The following is a 13,344-nucleotide window of genomic DNA, read 5'->3' on the forward strand; positions in this document are numbered from 1 at the left end:
CTGGGGGTACAAAACCCGGGGGTGATGCTGATAAAACAGGACTGCGGGCGGACCCGGCACTTTTACACTAGTGCTACCCCTGGGCGCGGGGGCGCGCGCATGGATATCCCCGGGAGGCGCGCACCCATATGGATACCCCGGACACCCGCCTCAGAGAAGGCTGGGGAAGCTTGGCCAGCCGGCATCTCTGCCCCGCCCCCACCGCTAAAGAGCCCGCCCTCCCAAACCCGCGCCCGCGCACACGCGGCCGGCAGGCAGCAGCGGGACCCCTCCTGTTCGAGTCGCGCCTCCGAGCCAATGAAAATTCGCTGCCGGTGTAGCCCCACAAAGTGCTCCCCTCATGGCCTAGTGCCCGTTACCATGGAGACCTTCCACTCTTCTCGTGGGATTTGCGCATTTGGACGTGGCTCTCGCGAGATTTCCGGGCGGCGCGATGACGCCACTGCGTGCGTGCTTGAGGCGGAAGTGTTTCGGTGTTTACAGGAGACAGAGCCTGGGCAGGGGCGCCGGGACGGAGCCGCAGAGCCCATGTGCCCGCAGCCCCCACCGCCTATGGAGGTGATGGAGGGGCCCCTCAACCTGGTGAGCCGCGCCCCGGGCGGGCAGGGTCGCTGGGCAGCGGCGCCGGGGCGGGCAGGGTGAGGGGGGCGGCGGCTGCCCCGCTGGCAGGGTGGGCGCCTGGCGATGCAGGTGCGGAGCGCGCAGAGTCGGTGCTGGGGCGGGCAATGGGAGGTGAACGCCCCGGAGCCCCGGCTGCGCTGCGGCTTCCAGCGCCGCAGGGGGAGGAGCTGCCCCCGTGGCACAGCAGGGGGCTGAGTTTCCTGGCGAGGACAAGGCCCTGCTGGCCGAGGCGGAGGAGGCTGCTAGTAGCGGCTGCACCTTCCGCTCGCGCCCTGCGGCAGGGGCCTTGAACTCCAGCCTCTGGTGCCCACCAGCGGGACAGTAAACAAACGTTCAGGGCAGTCTCAGGGCTGGGGCAATGCAGTACCCGTGGAGTCATTGTCTGGTCGGTCCGGGCGGTGCACATTCTTCAAAATAGCATCATAGCCCTGATTAGAAACCACCTCTAGCCACGTCAGCTCGGAGTGATAATAGAACAGCTGCTAGTGAGTTAAATGTGGTGTTAGACCCGTTAGAAAATCCCCTGTCTTTCTATGTATACACCCTAAGAATAAAAGGTGATGGGCAGGTAACACAGACACTTGAAGTTACTTGTGTACAGTATTGTGTAAGTGTCTTTCCTTCACTGGTGTATAGTATTTCAGTACTTTGAGAGTTAGTTTTTGGACTGCTAAAAGTGGCTGTAGCTGTTTAGGAAGAATATTAGAGGGAATCGAAGCATGAATAACTGTTTCATCAGATCAAGATTGGGATAAGGAGTAATTCTGGCGGTGCCCTGGTAATAGAATACTTATATGAGTGACATGAGACATGTGGGAAGGAAACACTTTAGGATTACAGAAATAGGATAAAATGCACACCGCAGCCTTGTCTGCATGAGAGAAGTACTGATTTAATTAAATCAGTGGAACCCTATTGTATAGAGAGACTATTTTAATGTGTGCCTTATAGATGTAAAATAGATTCCTTACTGATTTAAGCTAAATTGATATAAGGAACTCAGACTGAAATAAGCAACAGAGGGTCCTGTGGCACCTTTGAGACTAACAGAAGTATTGGGAGCATAAGCTTTCGTGGGTAAGAACCTCACTTCTTCAGATGCAAGCAGATGTCTTGCATCTGAAGAAGTGAGGTTCTTACCCACGAAAGCTTATGCTCCCAATACTTCCGTTAGTCTCAAAGGTGCCACAGGACCCTCTGTTGCTTTTTACAGATTCAGACTAACACGGCTACCCCTCTGATACTTGACAGACTGAAATAGTGATTTTGCAGTAGGTTGGCACCAAGGCTAATCTGAGATTTAAAATTATGTCATGTAGAGAAGGTCTAAGGCCAAGTAGTAAGAAGTTGATCTGTGCTCACAAGCAAGAAACAAGTGAATAATCATACATAAGGGGTAATTTAGTGATGGGATGGGCATCCAATCAGGCTGAAAGTTAAGAAGATTGTGCTGGAGGAAGGAGCCATAGAGGTTGAGAAGTCACTCCAGAACCTTGTTAAGCAGTTGAGTAGACATAGGACTGCAGTCAGCAACTGAGGAAAGATCTAGTGGGGGTTTAGAAGACAGAGATAATCAATTTTTGAGTTCTGAGTGGTAAATAGGTGATAACGAGGGGTGGCTGGGCAGGAGTCACCATTTAGTAGTACCCCTTCCTGACATTTAAAAGCAGACCATTAAGTAAGGTTTTCTGACCTAACAAAAATATGAATTAGGCCAAGGAGATGGTCTGAGCACAAGAGCAGTGTGATCACCATACCGGTTTATAGTGCCAGACAAAAATCTCTCTAGACTCTTGTGTGTGCTATAGGAGCTCTTGTAAAGAGAGTAGTGACCTATGTTGTCCACTCGCATCCTGACAGTGGCCAATACAACTTCAGAGGAAGGTGTAAGAAACCCTACAAATAAAAAAATAATGACCTGCTTAGAGGGGAATATTTTCCTAACCCCCTCATTTAATGAGTGACTATAACCTGAAGTATTGTTTTTACCCTTAACATAGAACTTTGTATCTTATCTGATGGAACTATGAATCATCTCATCCGTGGAAACAACCAATGTCTTTTTGAATCCCACTGAGCTCTTGGCCTCTCTTGTGGCAATGACTTCCATAGGTATTATGTAGTGTAGATAAGGGCGAAGTGTTTTATAAGTAAGTTACAGCTTTTAACAGTTTTCCCTCTGTTGAAATTAGGCTCACTGCTCTGAAAGCCAGGATCACCCAGTAACTTTTTTTCTAAAGTACAATATTTTCTTTCCTCCAGTGTAGAATGTTGACTTTTTAGTGAAATTGCATAGGTTTGTTAGCAGCTCAGACCATTCATTCTAAAATTCATTAACTCTTGGATGTGAATACTATATGTTCCTGGTGACTTTAAAAATTTCAGTTTGTTGTGTCATCTCTTTACCTGAGAAGTTGAGCATCTCGCCTATTTCCACAATGAAGAGAACTGATAAAATAATTTAGCTACTTTGCAGTGTCCTTTTGTATGTGAATTACTCCTTTAACATCCTGCTTATCCAGCAAACCTGAAAATTCTCTTGTCTTTCTGCAACTGATACTTAGAGTTTCTAGTTTATGTATTTGGCTATTTGCGCTTAGCGTATCTAATTCCTTACATGTCTGCAATAGTATGCTTTTCTCTATTGGCTTCGCTTGGGCTGCATTTCCATTTTTCTGAAGGATACCTGTTGGCTTAAATTTCTTTAGTCCTTTATACCATTTTCTGTTTGCATCCCCCTTCTTGTTGTGCATGCCTTCTGAGTCGTCATGGTATGCCTAAATAGCCTAAGGATTTTAGTTGCCTCAAGCCTGACTTTAGGGTTTTGACTTCTTGAAATTCTCCTTTCTAAAGGGTAATCTCACAGTGCTAGCTTTTGGTGATTGTTTCTGTGAAAGAATATCTTAATTATATTGTGGTCACTAATACTTACTGGTTCAACTATAGTGACTTCTTGAATTAACAGCTGTGTATTATTTAGGAATAAGTTCCTTCCTTCCCCATTAACATCTAGCACCATTTCACAGCCCATTGATGCTGGGCCTGTGCTTCCTCTCTCCTTCAGGGAATTTGAGTTTTTCCTGGTCCCAAAGTTTCTATTAATTTTGAGTAAATGGGATTATAATCCTACTAGTCTAGTTGTAGGGTAATGTCTTGGAACTGTATCTGTATAAATTCTACTGGATGGTCACCTCCACTAAACCTCAGTCATGTTTACAATTGTGGGACCCCCTTTATTTCTTGGTTTTCCTTTGCCCAAAATAGCTTCATTATAAAAGAACCTCCCCCTCCCACACTGTTTGTAATGAAGCTGGTTGGTGTTAGCAACAGAACATAGGTTGCTCTTAATACTTCTAAATTCTGTCATTTGTTAGTTTAACAAAACAAACCCTCCCTGAAGTTACTTTCCTCAGCCCTCCTTGCTTCATTTTTTAGTTTGGTTTTTTACTTCAGTTGTAGTCTTAGCATGTGTAGCCTACTGCAGTCTGTGCCTCATATCTTGTTAAAGTTTTGTTAGTTTCTGAAGGATGCTTTACCATTAACTCTGAATATCTTCAAACAAGCAGAGTCATTCTATGTGGGCTAAAGTCTTTCCAGAGAGACTTTTCCACCGGGTTTCAGGAAAATAAAGCATGCATAAGGAAAGAGGACTTTCTGTCAGCTTGTTGCTCCAGGGAGACCACAATAGATTCGCTCTGTTCGAAAACTAATAATTTACAAATCTACCTTTTAAAAATCACATAGGGTCTTACTTGTTTTGTCCTAGGAGTCTATCAGCAGCTAGCAGTAGAGTGGGATCACTTGGGAGAGACTGCTCTTATTCACCCAGGCTAGAGTCATGTGACTATTTACCACTTAAAGCTGTAGCTGTTCAGTTCCTTAGATTAGTAATCAAGCATGTTTCTATCTTTCCTTACCTCAAAGGGGGCAGTCTTACTGTTCTTAATCATCCCACTCAAAGGAAATATTGACTTCACATGTGGCTCATCAAAATTAACGAGCACGTAGAGAGACGTTTGGTGCTTCCCTAAAGTCTCCATGTTTTCTTGAAGATGTGGAGATTACCCTTAAAAGGGACTCTACTGCAGCCAGAGGATGCCCTGTTACCCAACTTCATTGTAACCATATTAGAAACTTGTCTGCTCCTCTGTTCTCCAGGAGTGCAGTGTGACATGCCTAAACAATATCTGACAGGCTATGTGTTTTTTTTTTTTTTTTTTTTTTAAGGCTTTTCACATGCTTACCTGCTGTGATTAGCTATTTAACCATAATTTTAAATGACACTTTCTGTAGAAAATTCTTATGCAGAAATTATTCCAGGCTAATTCATAAATGGTACTGGGGTTCTGTTTTGCTGAATTTAATTCTGATCAATGAAATTGCTACTTTTTTCTTTCTTCTCAAGACGTAAGAATGTCTCCTCTTCCAGTTGACCTGGCTTCTTTGGACCTGTCTCTTGGATAGGCCAAGACTACCCATTTTGATATTGAAACTGTCGCTTTGGGAAACTACAGAACTAGTTGTAAAGTTGAGTGTGGTGAGGGTTCTACAGATATTACTAATGCAAGATACCAAGCTCATTTCCTGTTGATGTCCCATTTCATATACTTTCTGAGCTGGGCTCCTATTTTTCTCAAGAGCATTTTAGTAAATGAAGTTTACTGTATGTACAAACCAACCTCTCTTGCCAAAGGGTGAAACATAGAAAATGGCTATTTGTGAAGCAAACACTGCTCTGGGTTAACATACTTGTGAATTCACTCCTTGGTTTGTCTTTTCCTTGGTATAGCCTCATGTGAGAGTCTATGGAAAGATGTAATACAACAGTATCTTTCCCTTGGAATATTGGCAGAAAAAAGGAATCTCCTTCCTCTGCCGTGTTCAGACAAACGTGGGGATGAGCAAAAATGTGGGATGTTGACACTACTAAGGGTTTATCTATACAGCAATGTAGTGCCTGATGCAAGCTGGCATGTGAATCTGCAGCACATGAGCCTGTCACACAAGGAGTGGCTGTATGGATCCTGCTGCTGTCCCATAAAAGTCCCATCACGGGTTTTGAGTAGATTGCACTAAATCACCATATAGACAAGCCCTAAGTGGGTAAACACCACTTAAATATTGTCACAAAGATCCTGGAGTCTAGTCTGAGCCCTTGTTCACACAGGTCAATACTGGGTTATAAAAACTACCCTACCGACCCAAATGTCTTAACTGGGTTGACATAAGTGATAGGGCCCATAAACAAAAAACCCATCTCTCTAGAAACAGTATCTCTTAAATCATGCTCTACTTTAAAACACTTCTACTCTTAATCTGTTGCCATGAAGCAGCTTACTGCTATTAAAGTATGGCTGCTTATGCTGAATTTTGTAAACTTTTAACCAAGTTGAAGGCTTTTATGTAAAGCATCAAATGATAGTACTTCTCTTATTTTGTCAGCTTTGAGTGCAGGGAGCTCTTCGGGATCATGAAGGAAAGGAAAAGCTGTTGGCAGCTATGGTCCCACAAGAGAAGTGCATGTGTGGTTGCTCTCACACATTGCTTATGAGAAGATTCCAGGCTCTTGCATTAGGGCACACAGCTCCACAGCATAGGAATCAATAAGGGCAGTTTTGGAGAATTGTTTCCAGTAGCTCATGGCAATATAGCCAGTGGCAGCTGGTTCCTTACACCATGGACCATTGCCCTAAGACACTTGTTTGCCACTGCAAGTGTGTAAATGTTAGGTATTCTGTGTGAAGCCTCACAGTCACTGCCACTTGAGAAAACCTTAAACCTTTTGCCATATCTGCACAGTACATTTGTCCACAAAAGTCCTGCGGTGGGTGAGCATTATAGGAAATTGTTTCTCTGCCTCTCAAAGTCTGGAATGGGAGATCTTGGGTTAAGACTCTGAAGATGTGTGAACACCTGATTATCTGTTTGGTGCTAGTTACTATAAAAACCAGTTCCAACCATTTCTAGGTTCAGCTTTGATTAAAATAAAATTTTGTTTCTTTTAAGGCTCATCAGCAGAGTAGAAAAGCAGACCGGTTGTTGGCAGCAGGGAAATACGAAGAAGCAATTTCTTGTCACAAAAAAGCAGCTGGTGAGCGTTACCTTTCCATGAGATATTTATGATCCAGTTTTCAAAAGCAGCCTTGAAACTTGCTCAGGCCAAGTAACTATATACATACTTGCATATATACAAATGCTGTTTTTATACATGTAAAAAATGTGAACACAGGTTTGGAGGCCCCGTGGGAAGCCTCTCGGCAATGTGGCCTTTAATTTCACTTCAATTTTGACTTTTCATGCCTTTCTTACTTGGAGTAGCTAGTTATCAGCATAATGTGGGAAATATTTAGCCGCAAATCTTTGCTAAACAGTCAGTTGGTGGTTAGCAATCAATGTTTTTAATGACTCTATTGCTGATAAAGCTTTTTTTTACCAAGAAAGCTCAACCTGCAGGGGTAATGAGCTCAGTTTTGCAGGCCCACCCTATGATTGACAGTCTTCCATCCTTATTCACAAAGATTTGTGTTCAGGTTCACATTTGATTTGTGGATGTGCAGCTGCTGCCTATTAACAGGTAAGATCTGCTCTGGAGAGCTGGCCGCATTAGTAGGCACAACGGGCTGAATAGGTGCAGTTTCTGGGTCTTGTATGGAGGACCACTAGATAGGTGGCTGCTCCAAGTGCTGTAGGTTTATTTTTAATATACTTTCCGGGGAGAGGGAGCTGAGAAGCTTGTATTCCTGCCCCAGTCACTGAATTGAACTAGAAGAAACTGAAAAGAAGAAAAAATTCTCTCTTCATTTGGAGAAGAGGGTACTGCTGTCAGAAGCTGACTTAGCACATCAACCACTTCTGGTTCCAGGTGCTTAGCAAGTGACTTCCAGCAATTCAGTGGATTGGATTTCTTTAAAATTTCAGTAAATATGTACTGCTTGAATACTTAAGTAATTTTAATAGATTATAGTAAATTTAGGACTTAGAGGTTGTAAAATTCAAAATTAATTTTAAAAAGAAAGGCATTTAAATAAAAAATGCATTGATTTTTATTCAGGTTTGGAGCCATGGATATTGATTCCCTACCCCATCAGTAATGCAGTCAAAGAAAAGTGTGGTACTCTACTGTAGAGTGTTCTTGTATTTCATTTATATGTTCTTTAAATGGATGCAAGACCGACTGTGGCCCATAGCTTTGTCATTTCCTTATGTACTGCGGGGACAGATGCTGCTGCTCCTCCTTTGGGGACTTCCTGCAAACCTTAGGTTTGATCTGGAAAAGGTTGTCATGAAAGTGCGTGGGGGGTAGTGCTCTCCTTAGAGGTGAAACAGTTAGAACCGTACATGGGAATGTGCAACACATATTATACCATGATGAGCAAAGAGACTTCGCTTCAAAGATGATGATATGGAAGTAATTTACCTTTTAATACTATGTAGGCTTAAAGCTCTTCAGGGGAGACACGCATTTGAAAAGCAGTATTTATATTCCCAGCAACAATTTGCCTGTGTAAATCCCTCTTTATGTGTGGATTCAGTGAACAAAATGATCAGATCTGAAAACTTTTAAAAATACTTAAATGTGTTAGTCTTTAGCTTTCAAGAAAAGAATGTTCTAATTTTCACAATCCTGGCCTAAGCGTTTACCAATTTCTTTTTGTGCAGCATACCTTGCTGAAGCCATGAAGCTGACACAATCCGAGCAGGTGAGATTGCATTTAGCTTGCATTCCACGGCTGGGAAACGTTGAAGGTAGTATTGTACAAAAACACTTTAACTCTGGCCCTTGGGCATGTGCCCATTACACTATGTCCTAATTGTGTGATCAGACCTCTTACACCATATACTCAGGCTACCTACTCTGAATGAGCTGCACTGCTCTAATTTATGCCTGGCTTTATGCCAAGGCCCAAAGAGCTGATCTAGGAGCTGGGTGAATAACCCCTTATTGTGAGTCGCTGGCAGTTCCACAAAAGAAAAGAGAATTCTCTTTAGGGCAAACTAAAGAATATCCATTTTGGGTTGGACAGAATATTTTGTTGGACCTGAAACAGGCTTTTTGGGGCATTTGTGTGTGTGGTGGGGAAGGAAGAGGAAGCCTTCCTTAATCTCTAACAGAGTGGTTAGAGTATTGTACCTGGGGTATGGGAAACCTGGGTTCAGTTCCCCATCTGCCTGATGTGGAGCAGGAATTTGAACTTGCGTCACCTCCATGGCAGGTCTGTCTGTCTCTCCCGTTGAAGCTGTTCCACTTATTGTAACAGTCATTGGAATGGGAACTTGGATCTTCAAGTGGGTGCCTGAATCACCAGGCTGTAAAGTCGTACTCTCTCTCTGATTCAGTGACTATAAAATTGCCACTACGCCTGGGGAAAGTACATTGCCCCACTCCCCCTATTATTCTTGGTGTTTAAACATAGCTAAACTATTGACAGGTTTCAGAGTAGCAGCCGTGTTAGTCTGTATCCGCAAAAAGAACAGGGGTACTTGTGGCACCTTCGAGACTAACAAATTTATTAGAGCATAAGCTTTCGTGGACTACAGCCCACTTCTCCGGATGCATACAGAGTGGAATAAATATATTTATTTATTTATTCCTGTTCTTTTTGGTAAACTATTGAGAAAGTTTCATCAAAAATGGAACTTTTTTTTTAGCCAAGCCTGGAACATCCACCCCAATGGTCCAGCAATTGGAGTGACTCAGAATAGAGGGTCAGTTTGAAAATGCTGATGTAATCTCCTTGTAGCAATCTCTGCTGCTTAGTGGTGGTGTCATTAATGCAGTGGTCTAGCTATATTCTACAACAAAAGGATTTGATTCTTATTTTAAAAACACACGTGTTGAATTACTGGCCAAGTAAAGCATGACCTCTCATCCCAAGTACATTTGTGGATTATCACAGGCCAATCAAACTTTTACCTCCTCCCTTCAGAAGTCTCCATATGGATTGAAAGAGAAATAACAGATGTTCAAAAATAAAGTAGTCACACACAACACTTCCATTTCACAGACTACAGTTAGTGAGTTTGATGGCATAAATGCCTGAATCTGCATTGCGGAAGCTAGAGAGAGAGGTTTTCCCTCCAGGGCATGCTAAGGTGCTGCTTCTGTAAACGCTTAAGCATGTCTGTAACTTTACTCACAAATATATGCTTGCAGTATTAGGGCCGATGTGTTAATTCAGTCAATCTTCTTTTTCTTGGACAGGCTCAATTATCACTGGAATTACAAAGGGATAGTCACATGAAACAGTTATTGCTCATCCAGGAGAGGTGGAAAAGGGCAAAGAGAGAGGAAAGGCTAAAAGCCCAACAGAATGCAGACAAGGATATAGCTGCACATCTTCAGACCTCTTATAAACCATCAGCTGAAGAATCTGAAGACCACAACATACTGGTTCCTGTTACTCAGAAATACAGTCCTTCTGCAAATAAGCATCTACAGGAAACTCAGGGTGTCTTTGACAGGGAGCCAGATACACTATTATTTCTGCTTCAGAAAAGAGAGGAGCAATTGGAAGTGTGTATTGGGAACAAAGCCCCAAAAGATGACAAAACAATAATAGAGGAGCAGGCAACCAAAATTGCAGATTTGAAACGGCATGTGGAATTTCTTGTAGCTGAAAATGAGAGATTAAGGAGAGAAAATAAACAGCTAAAAGCAGAAAGGATTAGACTCCAAAAAGCTCCAGTAGAGAAAGAGTTGGATGTAGATGCTGATTTTGTGGAGAAGTCAGAGTTATGGGGCCTACAGCAGCATTCAGAAACTGCTACTACTTCAGCCTCAACTTGGCAGAAGTTTGCAGCAAGTGCAGGGAAGGCTAAGGACATTCCAATACCTAATCTTCCTCCGTTGGACATTCCATCACCTGAACTCCCTCTACTGGAACTCTCTGAAGATATACTGAAAGGACTTATGAACAGCTAAATGAAGACCATGAGAAGTGCTCACAAAAGGTAGTTAAGCAAATGAGAAAAGGGAAAACCACCAGGACAAAGATGATACAAGGGCAGCCAACATCTAATACAATTCTACTGTGCGAGAAAAGGCATTACAGCAACTGTCACTGTGAAATACACTTAATCATAGAGCTTAAGGGTACCATAAATTGGTAAATGCAGCTCTTGCGTCTTTCTCCTGACGTTTCAAACCAAATGACTGCTTGGAAAACATTTCAAACACAATCCTTCAGGGTTTTGAAGTAATGCTATGTGTAATAAGTATCTATAATGCCATAAACGATGCAGAACTTAACTTATGGTTGCCAGATGGCTGCCACTTCAGCTTGAAAGATGCTTTCTATCATGCATTCAGATTGTAAGCATTTCATTATGCACAATTTTGTTAATGGAGAGGTGTATAAGTTACACCATATCTAGATGGATCGATGTGCCACACTCTTGTCTCCTGACAATATTAACCTCAGATTAATCAGGAGAAATATATAAACTTTCTATGGAGGAACCAAGTTATTCGTTCTGTGGGGAATTTTTTTAGATTTTGTTTACATAACTAATCAAGGTGCATCAAATTTAACTCTGGGTTTCTATATAAAAAAATTACATTGCTTAAAAAACCTGAGGAAAAAGTATCCTGTTCTTCAGAGGTGCATGAATGGAAGTAATGCTAGTGGGCAGTATTTAATTGCACAAAGGAAATATTTGTTTACATCTGTAAATCAGTCACCAAGGCTATGAAAATAAAAAACTAAGTCGTAATCAACACCATAACAGTGGGTGAAAATAGTCTTCACAAACATTAAAGTGCCAGTCAATTGAACTATACAGTTTGTTACACTAAAAACAGCTGGTGGTAAGGGAAAATGGAACACAACTTCCAGCCTTTCACCTTCAGGTGCATGTAGAGAACTTGGGGAGAGTCCAGGGGTTGTGGTGGTCTATAAAATGATATTCTTGTCTGTACAATTTTAAGAGGCGATGCACCTAATGAGCAGAAACCAGAGGACACAGATTCCAAAATGGCTCATTCAGTTCAAGACTCAAAGCACAAGTGCAATGGTTTTCTGTACTACCTCTACAGAATGAGCTTGTGCCCACAGCTTTAGTGCCAGCTTTCTGCTGAAGTGCAGAGAGAACACCATGGTCCCTCTTATTCTCAGCTTCTGTGCAAATTTTCTTCTTTCCCCAATGGCTGGTCTGTTCTCTCCCTGAATAGAAGGCAAGGGCTGGAGGAAAGAAATGCAGACAAAAACACTGGACTTGCTCAAGGAACAGGTTTGAATTTGCTCACAACTCAAAAAATTTTGCTGTATTCCTAAACTGACAAACAAATTCTCTAGTTCACTGACTTCTGTATACATAGAAAGGGAGATGTTGGACTTCCTACTCAGATAACTAGTTAAAATCTAACAGTAGCAGTTGCATACATGTAAACTGAAAAGCTAGCATGCCTTCCAAAGGTGGTGAAATAACTAAAGTTGTTTAAGGTCCTAATTAGTTGCACTCTGTGAACCCTCAAATAAATGGTACTAGATGTTATGGGATCATTTCAACCATTTTTATGTAGCTGCCACAGCTGCTCTCTGGCATGCGCCTGGCACTGTACAGGAAATCATTTTGGACTGGCCACCTCCACTAAAGCATAATTCAAGTCTTAGGCCTTATCCATTCTGCTTCATGCCAAACCACTTATCCACTGAGGATGAGTACTCAAGCAGACAAAACAGTGACGCTGAAAGGAAACCTCTCACATTGTTCTCCAGCCTACGTCAGACTCCAGGACAACTTTCCCCACAAATTGAACAAGGGCAGCTATAGTAGTACGAAGATTAATCGCTTCAATTGCTCCTTAGTTACAAGCTAGAGAGACCTTGCTTCCTTCCCATCCTCCTAAAGTCAGGTAATCTCTTGCTCTTAATTTGACTGAAATAAGCACAGTCCATTTAAAAACCCACCACAATAAGTGTCACAGCAGATGCTTCAGAGTAAAGTGCCACAATCACAAATAGTTAATAGTAGAATAAACTGCCCATGACAATCTTTTCCTAATGCCTGTCAGAAGTTGGCTATAATACAGAGGGGAGAGGATGTTTTGGGGAGAGGATGTTTTAAAAAAATGTATCCATGTTGTGGATGTAACATTCTCCACAAACACCTAATTCTTTTGTGAATCCTGTCAAACACTGGTTCTCATACAGCAATGAGTTCTACGGGTTAGTTATGTTAAGTAAAATACAGTTGCTTTTATCAGTTTTAATTGTATTGCCTTTTAGTTTGTTATTGTTTCCCTGTTCTTATGAGAAAAGATCAGTAGGAGCACCTGAACTTACCTTATGTTATTTCTGACATTTCTCTAAACAGTCCCACTCTTTCCATGCTCTCCTTCTAGGGCTGGTCTTCCTATGCCTTCTTTGGACTTCAGTCTGATTCTTCTACTTCCCCCTTTTGATATGGGGTTATTGGACCAAACCCAGTAGTCCCACAGGAGGGCATTCATTAATTTATAGAATGGCATACTTTTTCTTTTTTTTTTTTTTAACATAGTATTTGCTTTTTGACTGCTGCTACGGATTGAGTGACAGTTTCCACTGAGCTGTCCGTAGCAATACCCAAGTCATGTTTACTACTTGATCATCTTGAAAGTATATTCTGTGGCAAACATTGCCATCTGGTGAACAAAATAATGTTACATTAAAACAAACAGCCTCTTTTTCTTAAAATAGCATATTATTTCAAGTCTTAAGTTTCCCCACTATCATGATTGTCAAT

At 42.1% G+C, this 13,344-nt stretch overlaps 1 protein-coding gene across 2 annotated transcripts; it reads left to right on the plus strand.

The window, feature by feature from the left end:
• The first annotated feature begins 454 nt into the window (after nucleotides 1-454).
• Nucleotides 455-12,669, plus strand: NRBF2 (nuclear receptor binding factor 2). 2 transcript variants are annotated; one of them, XM_054035681.1, is made up of 4 exons: nucleotides 455-582; nucleotides 6,628-6,712; nucleotides 8,281-8,321; nucleotides 9,824-12,669. In XM_054035681.1, exons 1-4 carry the CDS (start codon nucleotides 529-531, stop codon nucleotides 10,541-10,543), a joined length of 900 nt encoding a protein of 299 aa, XP_053891656.1. In that variant the 5' UTR covers nucleotides 455-528; the 3' UTR covers nucleotides 10,544-12,669. The 2 variants fall into 2 exon arrangements, with proteins under 2 accessions (XP_053891656.1, XP_053891657.1); XM_054035682.1 differs by having other exon boundaries at nucleotides 481-558.
• Nucleotides 12,670-13,344: the final 675 nt, after the last annotated feature.

This window comes from Malaclemys terrapin, chromosome 7 (assembly GCF_027887155.1).
Source record: "Malaclemys terrapin pileata isolate rMalTer1 chromosome 7, rMalTer1.hap1, whole genome shotgun sequence".
Lineage (NCBI taxonomy): Eukaryota > Metazoa > Chordata > Testudines > Emydidae > Malaclemys > Malaclemys terrapin.

What these genes read in the sequence shown, in the direction of transcription:
- NRBF2 (XM_054035681.1), top strand. Translation starts at nt 529, where the DNA reads ATGTGCCCGCAGCCCCCACCGCCTATGGAGGTGATGGAGGGGCCCCTC. An exon ending in TTGTCACAAAAAAGCAGCTG is followed by an intron (nt 6,713 to 8,280) that starts GTGAGCGTTACC and finishes CTTTTTGTGCAG; the next exon opens with CATACCTTGCTGAAGCCATG. An exon ending in AGCTGACACAATCCGAGCAG is followed by an intron (nt 8,322 to 9,823) that starts GTGAGATTGCAT and finishes TTTCTTGGACAG; the next exon opens with GCTCAATTATCACTGGAATT.